Source organism: Acipenser ruthenus, chromosome 1 (assembly GCF_902713425.1).
Source record: "Acipenser ruthenus chromosome 1, fAciRut3.2 maternal haplotype, whole genome shotgun sequence".
Taxonomy (NCBI): Eukaryota; Metazoa; Chordata; class Actinopteri; order Acipenseriformes; family Acipenseridae; genus Acipenser; species Acipenser ruthenus.
Window position 1 is genome coordinate 104,452,471 of NC_081189.1, and position 23,830 is coordinate 104,476,300.

Genomic DNA, 23,830 nt, shown 5'->3' on the forward strand with positions numbered 1-23,830 from the left:
TGTTGCTGTTTCACTCACCTTACCCCCCATCCTGTGAATACAACATCGCTGTGGCAGGGCTAAGGCCCTGCACATGGAAAAGTGTGTTTGTTCTGTTTTTGTGGGTTTTTGTCAATTATTGAAAATAATTCAAGAGCCAGGCACTCTGCCCGAGCAGTGCTTGCAGCTGAGTTTGTTTACAGGGTTCCTTCACCAAGTGGTGGCCGAGTCCCGGCAGAGCATCTCACCATATAAGGGAGATGCCGACGCATAGACACAGCAAGACCAGTCCGCATTACCCTGTTTGTGGCAACCTCAAGTGGGTTCAGCTTTTATGATTTTATGATTATTTGGGATTAGGTTAGGGATTCTGAGATCCCGAAAGTATAGGAGTGTGTGTCAACGGAACCTCTCTGAATAACAGGAGAAGCAAGAGTCGTGCTCGCCATTTGTATGGCAACCTGTTTATAGTTCCTGTCCATTTTTATACTGCAGTTATGATTTTGCCTGTGACCTACCATTGTCGGTAGCATCACACAGTCTTTTTTGCCTTGTAATAAATCCTGAGCACCTTGTCTGTCTTTCAAATGACAACTTCCTTGTCTCTCCATCTGTCAGTGGATTACCCACACTCCCTTTCACAAATCACTCTACCTGGTAATACCAGGGAAGTTATGACATAATTCACTCGAGAATGAACGGAGAGTGATAAATAAGACTTGTGAAAAGCAGCTACTTCACACTTTGACTTTTTTGTCTCTTCTGAAAATCTACTGTACCTCCTGAGCCAGAGCAGTCAGAGTGCACTCTTGGACTGTGTTCAAATCATATGAAATTCAGTGAGTTTATGCTAAAGCACTAAAATACAACCACTCCCGGACAGCATAGTCCCTAAGTCTTAGGTTCTGCTTTAAGTCTGAATACAAGAAGACACAAAGTGGAGCTAGTTAACTAAAAAAAAACACAGCTCAATAAAACTGATATTTAAAGGCCACTAAGGTGAAACATCTTAGTTAACAATCCATGAAAAGAAGCTAATTGCTAAAAACAGACAGATTAATACCTCAACAGCTAAATAATGTAAATCTTCACTCTGCCCTGCTAGCAGGCTCTTTGCAGATGTATGAGCCAGACAAAAATCATTGATTCACTGCAGCAATATTCACTTTTTTAACCACACAGCTTCAGACGAAATTGAGCTTAAACTGAATCCACAGAAATTAGTCTGTTCTATGAAATTAATGTTATACTGTTGTGTTCAATGTGGATAAGTCACAAATCAATAATAATAAAATTATACTGCAGAAGAATATTCTATGATGGAAGGTGTCTCTCAGGAGTACAGCCCTCAGTATCTAGCCTCTAGATCACACTTGTAGAAGTATTCTTAGCCACTGCAGGATCGCCATCTCCCCCGAGATGGTCGAATATGCAGCCTGAGATGGTTTTATCTACAGCAAGGCACTTTTACTCACAATCTGTATAAATCTCCAGGATATCATTACAACCAGTCACCCTTGTTTTGTACCAGAATATAAATGAATAAGTTGCGTGTGTGGTGTCTCTTATTGAATAAGCCAATTGGGTGAGAGTACTGCGAAGCAAAGCTGCTTAAATGACATTATAAAGAGACTCAACCCGTAACCTTATTATAAAGGAATGAATAATTAATTAAACACACAAAAGAGCGTTTCCTGTGGATTGCTCTACAGACAGAAAAGAGAGACACATACCTTGCCTTTCTCTTGCTGGAACTCAATCTGAATGTCTGTCAGTTTAGTCCTGAGTTCCTCATTGGCAGACTGTAGGGCATCTATTAGCGCCTCAGGCTTTTCGCCCTTCCCACGGCTTCTCTTTGACATCTCTGCTGATGTTCTCAGTCCTTCAATAACCCAGAATTAAATACGTCTGGCATGAAGGAATCCTGGTCTCAGCAAAAGAGCTTTCAGCCCTCATCATCAGCTGAATCGTGGTTGTTCTGTAAGAAAGTGCAACAGAGACAGGACAACATGGTCACCATTTATGTGTTAAAACATTACTTGATCACGATAGCAAGTCAAAGTAAAATGAATTCCTATTGGCTAGAGATCCTCTGCACTAGAGAGTTATGCTCAGTTTGCTGCACAGGAAGAAAACCTATTGTGTGCTGTCCAGATAACCAGGCTTCAACTAGGCCTAAGTAAAAAAATTAATAAATAAATCAGTAAACCAGGCATCTCCTTACAAACAGATACAATAATAATTATGCTAAAAACAAATACCCTATATGTAACTGCAATTCACTACGCAGTTCTGAGGATATATTATTATTATTATTATTTATTTCTTAGCAGACACCCTTATCCAGGGCGACTTACAATTGTTACAAGATATCACATTATTTTTACATACAATTACCCATTTATACAGTTGGGTTTTTACTGGAGCAATCTAGGTAAAGTACCTTGCTCAAGGGTACAGCAGCAGTGTCCCCACCTGGGATTGAACCAACAACCCTCCGGTCAAGAGTCCAGAGCCCTAACCACTACTCCACACTGCTGCCCATATACATAAAATAAATCCATTGTCAGATTCCAAACAATACCATAGGGAGATTTTATTTATATATATATATATATATATATATATATATATATATATATATATATATATATATACATACACATATATATACATATATATATATACACACACACACACACACACACAGTGTGTGTATATATTATATATATATATATATATATATATATATATATATATATATATATATATATATATATATAACAAAAATAAAAGGAATAAAAGAAAACCAAATCTGCTAAACATTACTACAGTATAAACTTTAATAGTACCTTTAAACAAACCTAGCCCCATTTCACTACCATATGATCAACTTAAAGAGTACTAGGGATCTGATGGATGACTATTTCAAGCGCATACATGTTTGTTAGCTGATTGCCAACAGTTAATACAAAGTGTGCTTTATCATTTAAGCATGGCAAAATAAATGAAAAAATCAGTTCAAGATCAATGTGCAATACATAAAATATTGTGTGTTCGGTTTATAACCACCATTATAAGAGGAAATACAAAAATAAAACTTTAGTTGTTACTGGTAAAAGAAACAGAATACCCACTATTCTGAGAAGTGAAAGCATCATGTAAAACATTTACCTTACCTTCTCTCGTCAGGTTTAGCTACTGTATGATCAGTGCAGGCACACCTTTCACAACCACAAAAAAAAAAAAATCCCCAAACTAATCCAACTCAGCAAGGCTGATGAAAGAATATCCATGTATCACAATCCAATTAAACTCTCCAGTACAATCTTGAGGGGTCTGCTCTCCACTGAAATGCCTGGATCTGATTAGAGAACGAATGTCTGAATGCCCAGTATTCACATGCGAATAAAGCTTCTTAAATGATGAATGATTAGGAAATGTATTAAGAAATACTGTGTCTAAGACTAATCAGTCTGGAGGGATCCGGATTATACAACCTCCCCAGGGCTTGCAGACAGGTTTGTTCTGGGCATTAGCTAGAGCGCACCTTCAAATAAAGCATTCATATGGTAACTTTATTTTTGTATGTTTCCTGATGTTCAATATGAAGCAAATCAAAGGACTATGTCCAGCAATTTATAGCACTGTATGCATCCTCCACCCCATGTAGCTCTCAAGTCCAATTTGCTAGTGTAACAGGCAGTAGCTCGATGCAAAGCTGAAAGCGAGTGTCCACTCTAGAAAATGTAGACCTTATTTTGTCTCTATGGATCAAAGAATCAGACAACACAGTCTGTTACACAGTACACATGTACATCAAAATAACATGCATACTGTACAAAGAGTGAAAGTTTGCAATATATAAAGTGTCATGTGGCCAGCTCGTACCTCAACGCAGTGGCTGCACTGATCAAGATGGCAATCAAGACAGTGCCATCATCTGCAGAAAATCACCAGAATGCCGAAGGATCTCTTGCAGTCCTGTGCAATGTATTGTGACAAGCAACAGATACGTTAAAAGTAGCCCAAATCAGAGGAACCTGTAGCACTTGAGTCATGAACTTCATGGGCCTCCTCACTCGCAAGGCCATTCTCAAATATCTGGGCCTGTTAGTGTACATACAACATAAAGGTTTTTGTTCTCAGGCATTTTGTCTTACGTGCTTCAGAAGGAAGAATAGGATTAGATAGAATTCAAGTAATGTAGGAAACAGAAACCGCAGCAAACAAGCAGCAGGTGTTCACGACAAACTTCTTTGGCAATGCAAACATCCTGTTCGATCAATCACCACGAAAACCCTATTTAATAGCACAGTGGCTGTGTCACAGGAGAGATATCCTTCTGATTTGTTGCTTGCTGTTACAAAGATGGAGAACTCATTAGATCGTACTGGGAGCTGTCATGGCACACACACACACACACACACACACGCACTTGAATAATAATAATACGATCAATAGTTCCCATCTCTGCTCTTCCTTCTTTTAAAGTCATTATCGATTCATAGATTACGCTTCATCATTTCACAAGCTATCCAGTGTCCCTCAGTGCTTCACACACAAACCAATACTGTTGATCATTTGGCTTCCTAATTCCAGGACAATCCTATAAGGAATTGTTGGAATTATGTTATAACCACCTGTATAATTCTGAATATACAATACATGTTTATCTCTGTGAGAATTTGTATAAATGAAAAGGGCATTAGTGTGTAACAGCACATTCTACCTACACACAAACAAACACCTAAACTCCTAAAACAATGACCTAAAAATGGACAAAGTAGTGGAGATTTAATGGCTGCTGTTGATGGAAACTGCATAGTCAACTGCAGGCTTTGGCAAATCAACATGCAACAACAATCTTTTGCTTTAATGAGCAACTAACTATAATAGTACAAAAAAGGTATTACAGGGTGGCTACAAAGTCAGTGGGGTATATTTTAAATGATCTAATAGCATCGCTCTTTAATTCTGTAGTAATCCTGCTGCTCTATTGAAGTAACAACAGTTCTTCACATAACAAATACAATGAAATAAGGTCAGCAAAATCAGGTTTAGAGCAGTGGTTCCCAACCTGTAGTCTGCAGACCACTTGAGGTCCGTGCGTAAACTCCAGATGGTCCGCAAACAACTTCCAAAATTCGGTTGCCCATTTCTACACAATCACGTTATGCTACCACAATATGTATTACTAAGCAACGCAAACAGCGGTAACCACATTATATCATAAGATATTATGTAATCTGCATTTTCCCCCTTTCTTTGATTTCTTTTTATTACGGGTGTATTTATAAATTAATATACAGCTCAAAATTGTATATTACAGCTCCATTTGATGCAATACCAAGCACCGCCTTCAAAGCCGCCATTAACTGAAAAAGCTTTCTAATGTGAAGCAAATACTGACTAAATAACTTACACATTATGAAGGCACATTTGTCTTGTCAAAATTAGACTTTTTTTTTTTTTTAGCCTGCATTATTTTAAAAAAAAAATCTAGCATTCCCATAAATGCACTGCTTTCTAATCGGTGCTCATTCTCCTGCTTGTGTTCACTGAACTGCAGGAAAATAAAAAGAAACATAATCTAGCTGTCCCAGCGCTGTTTCGCTCCACATAAAAGTAGAGCATGCATTGAATATTCATCACTCGGTTGGAATAACTAAATTAAAAAATAATAAAAAATAAATAAAATAAAAAAGTACTTTTCATTTTCAACAATATATGTGCTACAGTGTTGCCAGGGTATAGGAATATAGCCTACCTATTATCTCAATATGTTTTTAGAGAGGTTAGCTGCATATAGTAACAGAAGTTAATGTAAAACAAAAAGAGGCTATTTGTAGTTTGACTTGTGAACTGTACCAGTGTGAATGATAGACTTCAGCTCCATGTTATTATATGGGTTTATTCAGCCAGGTTTAATTTGTTTAATTAGTTTTTGCAGAGTGCACCAAGCAGACATAAGACTTATTCAGGTCGTAAAGGGGTTGTAACTGTACGACTGCTAGCGGGTAGGTGTAAGGCTGGCGTAGACAGGCAAATAACATAGGGGATAGAGGCAGAAAGTTAAATGTAAAAGCAAATCAGCTTCGAATATTGTAAAACAACATTTAGTTTAGCAAAAGCCAAAGATGGGTGGAATACTACATTGGTTTAATGATTTACAGTACTGCCGTGCAATGTGTCGCGAAAGAATCATACGGGACAGACTTAATCCATTGGATATGTTTGATGATCTTGAGCTCTACCAGCGCTATCGATTACCAAGACAGAACCTCCTTCATCTTATAGATGAAATACGGGATGACCTATTGAACCAAAGGAATGCTGCCTTATCTGCTGAATTACAGGCACTCCTAGGATTAAGCTTTTTAGCAAGTGGATGTTTTCACAACCTGCTAAGAGACATGATCCATGTGGACAGAACGACTGCTTGTAGTGCGATCCCTCGCGAGGTACTTGCCCTTAAAAGACGGGTCACTATATATACTTTCCAAGGGATCAGCATACGATAGATAATAGCCAACAATATATCCTTCTGACTAAATATTACTGTCGTGTTAAGCTTAGAATTAAGAATGTCCTTGTTCTCTTTATATAGAGACAGCAGTGTGCGTATTTCATGATCTGTAAATCTATTTTTTCTTGACATTTTTGCTTATAGAATGCGAAAGCTAAGACGTGAAACTATGGCAATTTCCTTTCTCTGCTGCGCCTCGGTCGCAACGCGGTCGATACTACGCCAGGGATGGTTTTGCTTTGGTGTACTTGGCTTGGAATTTACTTTTAAAGTCGGGCTTAAATTGGAAGTAGTAACGGTGGCGTAATCTACGCCTGCTTGGTGTACTCCGCCCCTGGTAGCGAAGATTCAAGCCCAGGAATCTCATTAAGTTAGGTACGTTGTATTTTACTTTCTACAAGTACTTATACATATACACAAATAAACTAATACAAATTAGTTTAAAAATACTGAAAAAATGCGTGCCAAGTGGTCCGTGGAAAAAATCCAAATACAAAGGTGGTCCCTACCTGGGAAACGGCTGGGAACCACTGAATTAAGAGCAGTGAAACAATGTAGACCCAGTAGAGCATTAAGGCTAAAATGCTCCTGACAAAAAAAAAAAAATCCCTAATGAAAATTGCGCGGCTTTATGATGTGTGGTGGTGTTCATGATGCCCATCATTTAGTGCTTCTGTACCTGCGAGTAATATTATTTTTCTCTTTATATCAAGTTTATATCCACCCAAACGTTTTGCCCTTATAAATGATATTGTCTTAAATTAGTTGGCTATGGTTGATTCTGTAGGGATCCTGGTTAGCTCTGAAACTTTACATATAAACTTCCTAATAATTTAGCATCTGATGACCAACACTTGGAGCCATGTTATTAATTATATACAAGACAAAATACCCCAAAAATTAATAATCTAGCAAGCCAAGACAGTTTATGTGCAACCTTTAATAGCCTTTTGAGGGGGAAAATACAAATGGGCTGCTGTAAATAGCGAACAGAAAAGGTTGAATCTGCCATCAGACCCTGTGCCTGTGGTGATGGCTTGTCATAATGTTTTATAATTCACATAAAAGCTTGCCGGATGTTGTATATTTTTGCACTGCCAGCAGCTAGATAAATAACAGGCCCTGAAAATTCACATTAACTTACTGCTGGGAAAAATAAACTCAGGTGGAGTTCTTGTTAACCTTGTGAACAATTAACCTCCAAGTGTCAGTTAATGTAGCAGAAGTAATTACATATGCAAACCCTTTTTTACTGCAATGACAGTAGCTTGCTACCAATAACATGTTAACAATGTGCTTCAACATTAACCCTTCGTTAGTGGCAATACATAATGCGAAATAGGTGCAAATGCACCCCACATACATAAACATGGTTAACTTTTCATTTAAAGCAAAACAAATGACACAAAATGAGTTTACTGTATATTATTATTTAAGGTTAGTATCCTGAATTTAGCAGGGTGTGTAATTTCCATATTTGTTAGAAGCCTGTGCCATTGAGTATTTAGAAATGAGTGGTTGTGTCAGGATCCCGCGGAAATTAGCTGGTGGCGGAAATTAGCTTTGAAGAAAATATTTTAACCCCAACATGTCAGATGAATGATGTTGAAATGCCCTCAGAGACCGAATGTTTTACTCGACTTACATACATAATGAATTGTGAAAATTCTCGCTATTTTACAGGAAGAAAATAAACATTTTGAATACTATTCACTGGAACATATGAGCACTGTATATTTAGTCTGTTTCACAGCAGCACTATACACAGTCTGCCAAAATATACCCCTACATTTCAGCATTATTGGTTTTAATTAAAAACCAACACAGCACAAGTCTTTCTGACTCGCAATACATTGTTTCCCCTATGCTGTAATTCATTAGACAATTAATTGCAAAAGAAAGAAAGCCAGTCAAGAAGTTATAGGCCATGCGTTAAGCTTAAACAGCCCTGAGCCAGTGATCGTTAATCCATGAAATGGATCACGATACGATTTTTAATGATCATCTTTGACAAAAATTTGAAGTAAAGTTTCATTTAATAAATCTTTCATTTGTCTGTACAAGGCATTTGCTACTGTAATACACCTAACACTTGTTATTGAAAACATTTACTGAAATAAAGTTTTGAAATCAATATAATTTATGGAATTTATCCACAACTTCAAAAGCACTTGATTATAAAGATCTTGTCAGTGCAGACAGACCCGTGGCTCTTACTAACAGTCATAACAATTTAAAGCACTCCATGGTCATCCGCTCTTTCACAACAAAAAGATTGCACAGCTCTAGTTTAGGGGGTCGCCAACTGGTAAAATACTACTTATTAGTTAAAACTGGCAGAAATGTAGGGCAAAACCTTTTCAACTCCTTTATAATGATTACTAATCACAGGTATATTATTAAAATTAGACATCAAAATAAAACAGTCCTTTGGAGATCAAATGTAAGGAGTTAACCTTGAGAAACACACCAAATAAAATTAGAACAGTCTTGATCAAGGTGCTACAAGGGGCTTAACAAACACATAATAATGATTTTCTGTTAAACAGCTCCTGGGCAAATCTTTTGACACTTGAAAGAGAATCATTTTTCCCAATGTTGAATTACACTGAAATCTCTCCTTCAAATGGCATAACATTATTGTTTTTTTCAATATAAATGTGTCCAGCACTAGAAGACAGGCAGTATAGTGCTCCTTCTCAAATGTTGTTGGGAGAAATTATATATATATATATATATATATATATATATATATATATATATATATATATATATATATAATATACACACACACACATTTTTTAAACTACTTAAAAGAAAGAGAAGTGTGCATTTTTCTAATTGGAAATTAAAAGACATTCAGTAGAAATGAAAGTTTGAATATGCAGTAGCAGTTAATAAACAGCTATTTTAAATGCTCTCTCCAGTGGACAAAGCCTGAACTACATTCCTCAGAAACACCAGTAGAATTGCAAGTTCAGTAGCATACAGTAGTGCCTCCAAATGCTTGCACATCCGAGTAGAATGGTCCAATGCACTTGGTTCAATTAATTCTGGCACCTGCATCTACTGTAATGGTAAAAAGCTGTCACTGTCAAGACTGATGGGAAAGGAAGACAGGATGAATTTGCAAGGATCCATACCCTGGGGCACCACTTACTTCACAGTACAATGGTCTCAATTCAAGAAAAGGATACAGACCCAGGGCTCTCTACTGTTAAACAAGAGATTCTAAAAAGACTGCATCATGTTTAACAGTCAAGGAGGGGTGTAATTGGTTTATAAGTTATTTATAGCAACCTTTAAGACAGGCTGCTTAGAAAGCTTGAAAACATTATAAACAGAGTTGATTCAAAGATGCATTGCTTGTGGGTGATGAACAACTTGCAAACTGATTAATATCAGTCTATGACCAGCTTGAGATCTGTTTTAAGCTCAGTCTCGGCCATTAAAAAATATACAGCAAGGTGGCTACTGTACTAGTCGTTCATTACATTTACTTGCTTACCAAAGACGAAACTCAAGATTGACCTTTACTTGAATGTGTGTGTGGCTGACTAACGACCATTTTAAAATAATCAAAAATGAACATCCTACTTAGAATCTGCTATTACATTTTTAAAAGTGTTGTTGTTTTAACTTTAGAATTGTGCCTTATGTTCCATGGACTTCATGACATCTAGACAGGATAAGATATAGTGGAACCTGTAAGTGACTTATAATGCAATTTGTCTTACACTGGAATGATGTATACAATATAACAAAACTGTAAGCTTTATAAATGAAATGTCTAGTTTTGCTGCCCTGGTTTGAGCTAAAGATAACCAACACATTTTCTTTAAATGCAATGTGAGCTGTCAGAACTGTTGCCAAGGCAACAAGAGCTCTCAAATCACGACTCCTCCCCCACATTTGAAAATTCCCGTTGGATTCAAAAGGAATGTGTGCACCCTCTTCTTTGTAAAAGGTGCGAGTCTGTGTGGTTCACTTAAACACAAAACGAAGAGTATGCAGAATAGGAATCTGTATGAGAGTCTACATCACTTTTGATTGTTGGAATACATGAAATCATGACTTTAGTAACACTGTGCCAAGGGTTATGCAAATATTGTTGCCTGGTTCCCCATCTCCGGTACGTGGGCTACTATAGCCTGTTCTATTTTCTGTTAGAGCGGATTTTAAAATAACATGCTCAAACTATAAATCCACAAAATGGAATACATCTAAACACAATGTTGTTTCGAAGAGTTCAGTGGCTACCTCTCAAGTTGGGTGTATTTCTCACGCACTTTACTACGTCAGGCCCATGGTTCTCAACTTGAATAGAGGCACTGTAGGCACTAAACACAAACATATTGCAAGTCACTGCTAAAAGGTTCCAAGGGGTTGTTAATTATAATGCATCTTAAAAGGATTAACTGAATTATCATGCTACATACATACACAGATAGAGTACATACATTTATTTATTTAAATTTTTTTAAAAGTACACTCAAGCACCTCAAACAATGCGATAGACAGTGCTGCAACTGCCCTCCAGTTGAAAAGTACAGCGTGCCTGCGACAGGGTAGCACCAAAGCCCAGGCTGGGTACCGGCAGGAATTAGACCCAGAGACAAAAAGCTGCAGTTTCAAGTGCATATGCACACAATTCTGTAACAAAATAAGACCAAACAGAGAACAAAATAAAAATGGCACAAAATAGGTTTAAACAAAGACTAGTGTAGGCTGGGCATTAGCCTTCACTATCACAGCACAAACGCACACCCACCCCAAAACGCCTCCAGTAAACAATGGATTTTGCTTCCTTTTATACATGTGGCCAGTCTCCAATTAGCATCAATTTCCTAATTGATGCTAATTGGTCTTGATAGCTGGCAGGGATAGATTTAACCCCATCCCTGCCAACCTTACATTCCCACAAACACACTGACTGTATACATTAAGGGCTTTCGCCTTGCCACAGTGCCCATTTTTTTTCCAGTGTCAGTCCTGCTGGTAGTTTTGTGATGCATATCACTGTTCACAGAGATCTGATCTGGTGATTATGATATTTTTTTTAATAATAGATAATGATAATTATCTATGACTAAGCATTTCATTATTACACAACACTAGTATAGTATTGTACATAGTATAGAGAAATGTAATGCAGTTTTAACTACTCCCCCAAAGTTACTCACTGGAGAAAACCAAAGCTTTAAGCCAGATATCTTTTCAAATGAATTCTTAGGGAGTAAGAGTTAATGTGTCCATTCAGGGGTCAGCCATGCCAAATCACAACCAGCCCGCTAAACCTTGAATAAGATGGGCCACTGTGTTAAATGAGTCCTCAGCAACCAGAGTACATCTTGAAAGCAGTGGATGTCCTACATTTACCACTTCATTTCCTCCCACATTAAAGAAACATGAAGCGACTGAATGGGTAGAGCAGAAACAATCCATACCTTGGATGCCTACATAAAAAAGCTGGGACCAGATTACACTGATACAGAAATAAAAAGACTAAAATAAGACACCATTCTTCTATTTAAAACCATAGCCTGTGGCACATTCATTCAAACACCTGATGATATAATGTAAGCTGGCTTCAGGAGCTTTTACTTTCATTGCTTTTAAGTTTCTTGATTCATTTGTGTCAGCATACTGTAAGTGGCTCAATTGAAGAAGTATACATCACATGGCACACTGATTCTATTTCACCACGACTCCAGCAGATTCAAGCACAGCAGGTGATGAGAAGGCAGCAAGTGCCTGGGAGAGGTGCTTGAGATACAAATCACAGTGCTTTATTGTACGATGTTGAGTTCAGCTCAATTATCTGTAGTTTCACCCTCTCCATACAGTAGCGAATTTTTTTCTTACAAATTTAATCTGCCCCCATGACCCAAAAAAAGGTTCCCAATGTGATTAAATATATTCAGTATCAGAATTTGGGGATATGTGAAGACAGCGTTCAACCCTTTATTCATGTTTATTTTCTTCCCATACAGTAAATGAGGCTGTGTGGTCCAGTGGTTAAAGAACAGGGCTTGTAACTAAGAGATCCCCGGTTCAAATCCCACCTCAGCCACTGACTCACTGTGTGACCGTGAGCAAGTCACTTAACCTCCTTGTGCTCCGTCTTTCGGGTGAGATGTAATTATAAGTGACTCTGCAGCTGATGCATAGTTCACACACCCTAGTCTCTGTAAGTCGCCTTGGATAAAGGTGTCTGCCAAATAAAGGTATTTTTAAATGCTCCCACGCCCAGCTGAGCCTCTTCAATGGCATTTTGATTTTGTCACCTGTATTCTCAAAATTCAAGGAACTGGACAGCCCTGCATTGACCTTCCCAATGAGGCCATCATCCCACTTCAAATAAAATATGTTTTTCTGACAGCTGCATTTACTTTGTTTTGAGGGAATTTGGGTAGTGACATCCTTTGACGGTTTGGATTTTATGATAAAGTACTGCAATTGGTCAAAACAGTGAAAAAATATAGGTCTAAAACAATGATTTAAAGTGGAATCATTGGTTTAAAAAACAGGTCACAAAGCCTTCTATACTGTTTGATTGAATAGCTGAAGCAGATCAGGGAAAGAAGTCAAATAAGCCACTTTTCCCCTTAGCTCCTCAATTATCAAATTTGAAGCCACTACAGTGCGACGTTTTGATGCTTCTAAAACAAACGTGCACAACCAAACTTATCACTGGCCGCATAGCAAATTACTGTTCATTTTATTTAGTACTGCACGTACGCATCAGAAACAAAGATATACAAAACAATTAAAAACAAAGCATTAATATCGTACTCATACTATATAGACACGCATTACATAATAATGCAAAGCAAAATAAATATCTACTTGCTGAAGCGGTTTTTGTTTTAGCAGACAAGTTGTTCAGTTGTAGCAGCCAGGCAGCAATGTAGCAAAAGTCACAGGGCAGTGACGTCACTTCCCTAGCAACAAGCCTCCTATGTTGGGAATGGGTCCTTTCAAAGCAGCAGGTTTGTGCATTTGAGAAAAGAGAGGAAGACTCATGAAATGAGTTGGAGCTGAAGTTGATGAGAAGCAATTACCCTCCACAGTGCTAATTAAAACGGTGTGCTGTTTTTTATGCGAAAAATGAGAGAAAGCAAGTCAACAAAGTTTTAAAACAATATTTTCGATATACATTATTCATAAGTAAAATGGAATGAATACACTGGGCCGCAGTCAGACGATAAACAGGCCGCAAGCTGCCTTTTTGTTGCACGGTACATCCTTCCCCAGACCAGGACTTGGCCTATTTGAGAAATCTCTATTTTTTTATAGAATAATGTATATGATTTTTGTGGCCCGTTGATGTTCAAATCAATTACTTCCCTCTCTGTTCAGAGAAAATAAATAAATAAATAAATTAAAAAAATCACAAAACACTTGCTTTCTTGATCATTCTTCTGCTGTTCTAATATGAAAGGACAGAAGACATTACAGTAACATTTATTATAACATCTACAACGAGACTGGAGTCTGAACCAAACTGGAATACTAAATTAGCAGGTCAACTACGAACACTAAAACGCAAGCATACTTATTTATATTCCAGTTCGACATTAAGGGAGGGCACAGTAGTCTTAACCCCATATTTAATCCAGCATACCTGCTGGTATTTACACTGCAGAAACACTCAAATTGCTTGCTTCAGTTAATTGCTCACAGTACACTAAGAGTGCATATATATATATATATATATATTATATATATATATATATATAAAACACAAGTCAATAACTGTACTGCTCCTTACAAAAAACATTTAAAAAGGCAATACGTTACATATAGTGTGAACATCTGAAATTAACTGCAACTCAAATTTCCTCATTTAAATATTTATGGATATATTCTTTTAGACACAAACATAGGCCTACAACACATTGTAAATGTAAACCGGAATGATCGACTGTTTTATGCTGTAAGTGCAAAAACTATAACAAATACAGAAAAGTTCACATTGCATACTACACCCAGAGTGCTGCAAAATGCATGATAGCATATCTCTGTATGAAGCAACAGTCTGTGCAATATAATGTTCCTGATAACGTGGGTTAGCACAGACCATTAAAACCACCCACCAACAAGCTAGCATTTGTTTAAGTTGTTTATTTTACTTTCCCCAAACAGAGATCACAAGGTTAGTCGCCTCATTTGCCATGTGGTTGCAATTACTCCTATCACAGTAATTGATTTGCAGTAGCACACTCCATTAATAATATTTCTCTTGGGCCACAAAAAAACAGAAGTAGCTCTGTAATGACTTCCAGGTCAGGGGCTGCAATGCAACAATAAATTTGCCATAATCAACCATTGCTTCAACATAGTATAGTGCAGGCCTGATTCTGTGTTGATTTGGGTATTTTACAATGAACTGTATCGATCCTTGTAGAAATGGTCTACAATGTATGAGTTTTGAGGCAATGGGAATCGGCATCACAGCTTCAAAAACACTTCTAAAGCATCAGAAAGCAACCGAGCCATGTGCAATTAGTGTTAACTGGAACAGTCTTTAGTGAATTAAAAACAAAAAGGGTCTCAACAAGGAACTGGAAACAGGCCAAAAAAAACCCAAAATAACAAATCATTCCACCCAGGAATGTAAAATTACAAATCATTCCACCCAGGAATGTAAAATTACAAATCATTCCACCCAGGAATGTAAAATTACAAATCATTCCACCCAGGAATGTAAAATTACAAATCATTCCACCCAGGAATGTAAAATTACAAATCATTCCACCCAGGAATGTAAAATTACAAATCATTCCACCCAGGAATGTAAAATTACAAAATCATTCCACCCAGGAATGTAAAATTACAAATCATTCCACCCAGTAATGTAAAATTACAAATCATTCCACCCAGGAATGTAAAATTACAATCAGTCCACGCAGGAATGTAAAATTGACCCTTTATTTCCCTCTGAAACTAACTTAAGAACTACCATGTGCAATCAATAAGATGACTCTGAAGACACCGATACCATGTATAGGACTGAAGGAATTTCTGTTCTGTGAAACACTGGATACCTTTCACAAAAAATATTTTAATTAAAACAAATTCACTTCAAAATAGACTGGTTTAATATAGATTTTAGTTAAGTTATGTTGTATATTCCCCTTCCTAAATTGTTCACCAGAAAGCCCTGCTACAGTATATCTGCATGAGGGCTAGACACTAATAGTCTTTCCTATTCGTATACTGCATGCAGACAGAAGGAAGTCATTGATCTGCTTACACAACAGATTTATCAATAAAACCTCACTCTACTTCACATGTAGCAAATCACTCATCTCCTTTGCATGTCTTGTTAGCTGTCTGATTCTGTACTGTAGTCTTTTACTAGCTTATATCGAGTTTGACCCATCGACAGCAGCAGTAGGCTTCAAAACAAATGCAACCAATGTACATTTTCACAAAACCCTGTACAATTGACCTACACCCCGAGTCAATCCTGGCTAAGAACTAAAACTATCAAAATGGGCTTTTTAACTGACAATCATTGATTGTTTTCAAATATTTTCATATGCTTGGCATTTGGATCCCATATGTACTGTTCATTTTCAGTATCATCTTTGATTTTCCAAGTTGTAGGTCATAAAAAAGGAATTCTGCATTTCCTGTCCTAACATTCAGCCTTCAGTGTTCAAGCAATTATGATTTATTGTCAGTTTGATGCTTACATTTTGTATGTGAAACAATGTACATCAATTATGCATAGCTCCAACCTGGAACATCACGACTACACTAAAGGTATAGAGTCCAATTTAACACAAATTGTGAAGTGGGCACGTGGTGCTGTGAAATGGCAATAACAAGGCCTAAACCGTTTTCTGCCAGTTACTGGCCAATTAATACCACTACTGGGGTCTATTTCTGCACCCTTCAAGCAGTTACATTTAATGAGAAAGTGTTTACATGGTCTAACTGTATTGGCTTGTGAGCCGTCACACTTTGTCATAAGGTAAGGTTGGTCCCTGAAGGAAAATAATTTATTGCATACAGTTAATGGTTTCTATGGTGACAGAAAAAGTGAATGTAAACCCAACTTTTACTTTTTCAGATGTATTATGTTGCATTTTGTATGACTACAAATAACCTCTTTGCCTACCGTGGTTTGATCAAGAGTTGTTTTCATCTGTGCTCTGTGACTTCTACTATGGCAGTTTCTTTATTATACTGTACTTTCGGAATCATATTTTTAGTGGGGGTGGGGGGGAGCACTGTACTTAAAAAAATAAAACACTTAGTTTTTTTGTTAAATCTGTGCCATTTTATAGAGTCTTTTTATGGCCACACTGCTATTTTGTACGTGTCTTATGCAGAGGTGAAAGTAACTAATTTCTCACCGGTACTGTATTATTGTTCAGTCCCATCCTCCACCTCACCCCCCATCTTGACTTAAATATAGATCAGGTATTAGTATTACCATTTTAAAGTGATAAACAGTCAGAATGATCAAACAAATAATCCATAACATTGTTTTTATTTTTGAATGGAGCTAACACAACCTAAACAAATACTCTGCTAATATCTTGATGAGCACACCGATGCAATTTTGTACTTTTAACTTGTTACGATTTAACAAGCTTACTGTTTCTGACCGGGTCAATAAATGAAGGTTGTTTTTGCTCTACTTGTTTCCTCAGAATATGAACCAAACTACGGGCGAAATGTTTACTTCCGAGTGGTGTTACCTTGTATAGTTCGTTTTGATTTCCGAAGCATCTCATGGTTGTTTTTCTGTTTATATTTTTCCTTTTTACTGCAAGTTCTTTTGCTTAAATAAAAGCTAAAATGATGTAGCCTAAACAATCGTTTTGATAAGTCGAACTATAAAATGACCTTGACAAAATGTTTTGGCTTACTTTCACCTCCATTTATTTTTATAAGGTCTTCAAATGTTAGTCATTGGAGGCCACAAAAAAGGCACAATTTCAGAATCAAATGGTGTAAGAGTTATTCAAAAAGCAACCCTGCTAAAAACCTGTGTTACAGAGATTTCAATATTTTAAATAATAAAAACCCTGAGAATCACTAGCATCTGCAGACACAGGCTCTCACTGATCAAAGACCAAGATAGTGGTATCCCATCAGTAAAAAAACAAAAGCAACTGATGAGCCTGTTGAATAATTCAGAACCAGCACTGAACTGCCATTATACAACAGCAATAATAATAATAATAATAATAATAATAATAATAATAATAATAATACTTTATAAAGTGCCTTCATGACAAGTCATCATAAAGCGCTGTACACAAGAACACAAAATAAAATACAAGAAAAATATCAAAACATTAAATCTAAAAAAGTCAGTGGACCACAAATTGCATCTAGGGGTACAAATAGACAAAAGGTCAGCTATGTAAGGGGGAGACACACCCTTCAAAGCTTTAAAAGTCAATAGCGAGATTTTAAAATCTCGCTTTTTCCAGAACAGTGGTAATATGATCACCAGATCGAGACCGAGTCAGAACCCTGGCTGCTAAGTTTTTTGCAGGGCATTACAGTAGTCAAGTCTGGATGAGACAAAGGCATGGACCAGTTTCTCTGCAGCAGGCACAGAGAGAACAGGGCGTAGCCAGGCGACATTCAAAAGATAAAAAAAGGACATCTTGGTGATATTATGTACATGAGGCTCAAAAGTTAAGCTAGGGTCAAAAATGACCCCCAAATTTTTCATTTTAGAGCAAAACTCAGTCTGTACGCCATTGATAGGCATGCTTAAAATGTTAGATTTACGCATTCGGTACGGAGAACCTAGTAACATGACCTCAGTCTTATCACAGTTCAATTGCAAAAAATTTTGTTGCATCCAAAGTTTAATATCAGTTATACAATTAGTAAGCACGGAAACAGCCACTTCAATTTCAGGTTTAGTTTGCGAGTAAATCTGAGTGTCATCCGCGTAGAGGTGAAATTTCACACCACGATGTCTAAGAATTTGACCAGGGGGGATATCTATCTATCTATATATCTATCGGGGAGCCCCCATGAGGAAACTGTCCCAGTAAAGAACCTAAACACACCCAGAGAGAGAAAATGCTTTCTCTCAGAGAAATATGACCTAAACCAACTAAGGACAGTGCCAGAAATGCCAAATAAGCTCTCTAACTGAGCAAGTAGAACTGTATATGCACACTGTACCTCTTCATAAATAATTAAATCAGCAATGACATTTCCCTTTACTCCATAAACCCGCAGAACTGTAGCATGCACCATCCACAAAAGACTGGTTGATATTACTTTACACTAGACTGAGAGCCATTTAAGAAGAAAAATAAATATTAGGCACTAAACTGAATTACAATTTAATTGTGAAAACATTCAATACAAGATCAAGGAATGCTTTTAAAATGTTAATCGTTGAGCAAATAGGATAACTTTTTATGGAGCTTTGATGGAATATACAATGAGCAAATACAGTAAGCAAAACCTTGAATGATACTCTACATAATAAAGGAATTGGCCTATTGAAACACATTTTTCTAGCCCCTTTCTATAGTATTATTTAATTAAATAAAAAAACACATTTCAAAAAGGTGTTTATTTGACAAATGTGTGTATGCACAGTGTGTGTATATCAATCAATACTGTATTTATATAGTGTATACATAAAGTATATCAACGCACTGTACAGGACAAAACAGAAGAAAATCAAAATACAATTCATATGTATAGAAATTAAGGAAAAACAGACTTTAGAATTCAGTTAAAAAAGCAAATATAAAAACAGAACAAAATCTAAACAGAAGGACAGCGATATGTTTATTATGGCCAAGATAACTGCACTCAAATCATTGAAAACTGCTTTTAGAATTCTGGTTGAAATTGGATCCAACAAGCAAGTGGAAGAATTAATTTGCATTACCAATTTATTGAGATCTTGTACTGTAGTCTGAGGGAAAGATTCCATAGCAAAACTAATCTGATTACACTGCATATTCAAAAGGACAGCCATCCGTGGAAATGTGATTCCTAATATTAATAATTTTATTTTGAAAGTAATTCAGAAATTCCTCACGTTTAAAAGTTGAGGATTGATGTTGCTTCCAGATTTCATAGTAATATATTTCATAGCTTTCCAGTTTATGACCTTCTCTTTTCATTTAGCAAAAATCTGGATTTACCCAAGGTGAGGGAAGCTTTAGGGAGTTTTAACTGGGGCCACTTTGTCAAAGAAAGTTATTATTATTATTATTATTATTTATTTCTTAGCAGACGCCCTTATCCAGGGCGACTTACAATCGTAAACAAATACATTTCAAGTATCACAGTACAAGTAATAATACAATAAGAGCAAGATAAATACAATGACTTTGGTTCAAGCAAGTACAAGTGTGACAAAATACAATTCAGTAATACAGCAGATAACAGTGTCAGTGATAGTTACATCAGGATATGATTAAATACAAAATACTACAGATTAAACACTTGGCAGATTACAGTACTCTGAAGTACAGGATTAAATGCAGTAAAATAGGGGGCAGATAAGAGCAAGTAAAGCGCATTTAAGGAAGGGTGATAAGTGTCCCAGGTGAAAAACAGAGGAGTTCTACAGGTGCTGTCTGAAGAGGTGAGTCTTAAGAAGGCGCCGGAATGTGGTCAGGGACTGGGCAGTCCTGACATTTCAAGTGTCTGCTACCTCATCAGTTGACTGCGAGTTCGTAGCTGTAGGCAGTATTAATCTTAGCATATGAGACAGTGAGAAGGTCCTTTAAAATGCTGAACAGGGAATCTAAGAGCCTTAAAAATTCCACTAACTTTGGATCAGAGTCACTATCAATATGTAGATTAAAATATCCAAGTATAATAACTATCATATTTAGCAGAGAGCATAGCAAGGAAATCAGCAAATTCTGTGATAAAAACTAGGTTGGATTTGGGTGGTCGGTGACTGACCTTTTAAAGTTAAGGTTAGTACTAATGATTGAAAAGAGGAATAGCTTTCAGTAATGTTGCCGGTACAGTGGTATCGGCGCTATGCTTTATTATTATTATTTGTTTATTTAGCAGAAGGCGACTTACAGAAGGCGACTGTATTTGCTTTATCGAAGGCGACTTACAAAGAGTATGGTGTGTGAACTATGCATCAGCTGCAGAGTCACTTACAATTACGTCTCACCCAAAAGACGGAGCACAAGGAGGTTAAGTGACTTGCTCAGGGTCACACAATGAGTCAGTGGCTGAGGTGGGATTTGAACCAGGGACCTCCTGGTTACAAGCCCTTTTCTTTAACCACTGGACCACACAGCCAGCCTAGTAGTTCACTGCTTTTGTGTGAGAGGTCCCAGGTTCGCACCCGCCCTCCGCCTGTGTGTGGATTGCCTCGCCCTGTGTGATGCACCTGCCTGCGTTAACCGAGATCGCTACAATACTATGTGTTGTACTGTCATGTGTGTTTATATATATTTTTTCTCTTGAAAACTGTAACCTGGCTGCTGTTCTCATAAGGACGCCGTTGTAAACAAGCTTAGTATAGCTCATATGGTTTTTCTGAATAAATAATTAAAAAAATAATTTTAAAATAAAAGAAACAGTCGACTCAATATAACTTTAAAAAGGGACACCACGTGACCAAAAATAAAAATCGAAAATGAAGAGCCCTATCCATCATATAAAACTTGCTTGAGTCATTTCATCAGCTTCTTCACTGAACACCAAAAGGAGCATCTGCTGACTGCAGCAACGTACTTTAAAAAAAAGCTACTGTAGCTTGTTTCTCCTCAAGTCCTGGAGGATATTCAGTTGAAAATTTGTTGTGATTTGTTTCATAATGACGTTTGAGGGTGCTCGCCTTTTACAGACTACAGTGTGTAAGCGATTTGTTGCAGATGAGACACATGTTTAACACTGTTTACTCATCCTCCCATTCTGGCTTGAAGCATCATTGCCATGGTCTCCACGAAACGAACAAGCGCTTAATTCAAAATTATGAACTGCACATCCGGCTTTCACTTGAAGTGATGCAAATACGTATGCGCCAGTGCGCGGTGTCGAAGGTCATCAAGTGACAAAATGTCCTTGCAGTGAACATGCAGGCTCAAAGAAACTGAAGACAGAGAAGGGGAGAGAAGAAAGAATAATAAAATACAAATTAATACAGAAGTAAAATAATAAACTTGTGTTTATTTTTACTTTCTTTTCATTCAGTTCATTCGAGCCGCAAATTGTGCGTCACCCAGCATTTCACTGGGAGCCACATGTGGCTCGCGAGCCGTGGTTTGGCCACCTCTGTATTATTGCATTGACTAAAACTGCTTTCAATGGACTGCTCATTTGAATAAATGCCTCTTCATGTATGAAGTTGTCTTTCAAGAGAAGCAATCTCTCTTCCACCTTTCTACAGGATGTGCAAGCAGTTAACAGAGCAGCTGGTTACTGTGCAGTGAAAGTTGATCAGAGCTGAAATCCAGCTCGGGTGCTAACCAGCAGTATACCCCATTCCACACAAATACCTCCCTGAAGAGGGAGTTCTGAGGCAGTCAGGCATGAAACTGTCTGGATCTGTCCTGCAGGCACAGAGGCCACAGGGCTACAGGACAATCTGGAGTGGATTAAAAAGACCATAGAGTATTAGACCTTAATAAATGACTTCACAGCAAACACTTCCCCTCGGTCTTACTATAAATCGTGGAATGTAGAAGAATCATATTACTTACGAAACAGTATTATACAGTATTGTGGGAGATCGTATATTGTGATCCATGAACAAAAGCAGTGAACTACTACTAAAAATGGCACGGTCGATGTCATGAATGGGGTTTGCCTGTGATGTGTCATGGAATACAGAAGGTAAAATATGCACTCATACTGGCTGAAAGAGCCCAAGCAGTCTACTGTATAATGATGAATGATGTGAAACAGTATACTGTTGGTAAAATGATATGCTCTCCATTTAATTTAGGTTTTGTATATCAAATTAGTCCATCAACAATACTTTAATTTTATTACACATAATGCAAGTTGTAGTCCTTCAAATATATACCGTGACCAGATCATCACGTTGTATTGTGACCTTAACAGTACAAGCAAAACGGCAACATTAATTTCCTCTCCGAATGCTACAGAGCTAAAGTAAAAGTACAATAAACAATGAGGTCTATGATCCATTCAAGTAGCTGACACACTGCTAGACACCATTAACCTTCCACATTACACTATGGCCATACTGGTAAAAGTGATAAATGGAGCACTGCAATTAACATCCTTGAGATTGACAGGAGTTTCCCTGTTACGTATAAAGAAAAAGGGCGTCATAAAATGTGTATTTATTGGTTGGAAGACACCAGGTCTTCAGACATATTATGTCATTTATTTACATTCATTAAAATGAATGTAATGCATCTGCAAAGCAGCTCAGATACAGAACTGCTAAAGGGGTGGCATTTAACAAGCTCAGCACTCTACATCACAGCATGAACCATTTTACATCCCCCAAGCCTGCACGATTCTGGTGAACACTATTCTGAGGTCTGCTCCTAGAATGCCATCCAGTTGCTCAACAGTAGATTGAACTGGATATATACAGTCATTGAAAGTCTCCCGGCAGTGTCTATACATCAAAATACTCAGCAGGAAATGTAACCAATTCAATCCAATAAAGGCAAACAAAACATTGTACAGCCTGCAACGTCAAAGAATCATCACATCTCAAGTCCCTGTCACACAAACTACCAACTTTTCTTCAGCTGAAATATCAATTGTCAAATTTAGCTACACTATAGCATTACCTATTTTATTCATTGCTACTGCTTCTGTTATAGAAACATCATTCCTCTCCTATCTAAAGATAGAAAATCATCTCTACAATCACATAGCATTTTTTAACACACAGACAAGCAGTGGGCGTGCTCTTCTTTTCCTGCTCGTGTTAACCAGCATCCGATTTGCTGGTCCCATCCTACCAGCGACTCAGCTTTGAAAATGCTTTGCAAGTACGCACCTTTGTGCATTCGATGTAAACAAACAAAAAAGCGTGCCACCTTGAATCCATAGCAGGACGACTGGCTTGTATTCCTGGCAAACAGCCTGTAGATACATTGCGCACATTGAAAAAAACTGACTGTATACAGTTTGCGCTTCTTTGGGGTTTCAAAATGAACTGTTATACAATGAATATTTAACAAATATCCAATAACGTTTAAAAAAAAAAAAAACCTATCAGTGATATTAAACGGAATTTTGGAGTAACAATCAGCTTCCTATAGCGGGTGTGCATGTTGTGGTAAGTAAATCAATGTATTATTATTATTATTATTATTATTATTATTATTGTTGTTTTAAGCAGGGATTTCC

At 37.2% G+C, this 23,830-nt stretch overlaps 1 protein-coding gene across 2 annotated transcripts in view; it reads right to left on the reverse strand.

The window, feature by feature from the left end:
• LOC117421080 (janus kinase and microtubule-interacting protein 1-like) overlaps positions 1-23,830 on the reverse strand; it is a 99,317-nt gene that overhangs the window by 58,995 nt on the left and 16,492 nt on the right. For both annotated transcript variants that reach the window (XM_059032923.1, XM_034034994.3), the window contains exon 2: positions 1,713-1,957. In XM_059032923.1, coding sequence (XP_058888906.1) covers positions 1,713-1,841 — 129 coding nt within the window. In that variant the 5' untranslated portion in view covers positions 1,842-1,957. The remainder of the gene's footprint in view (positions 1-1,712; positions 1,958-23,830) is intronic.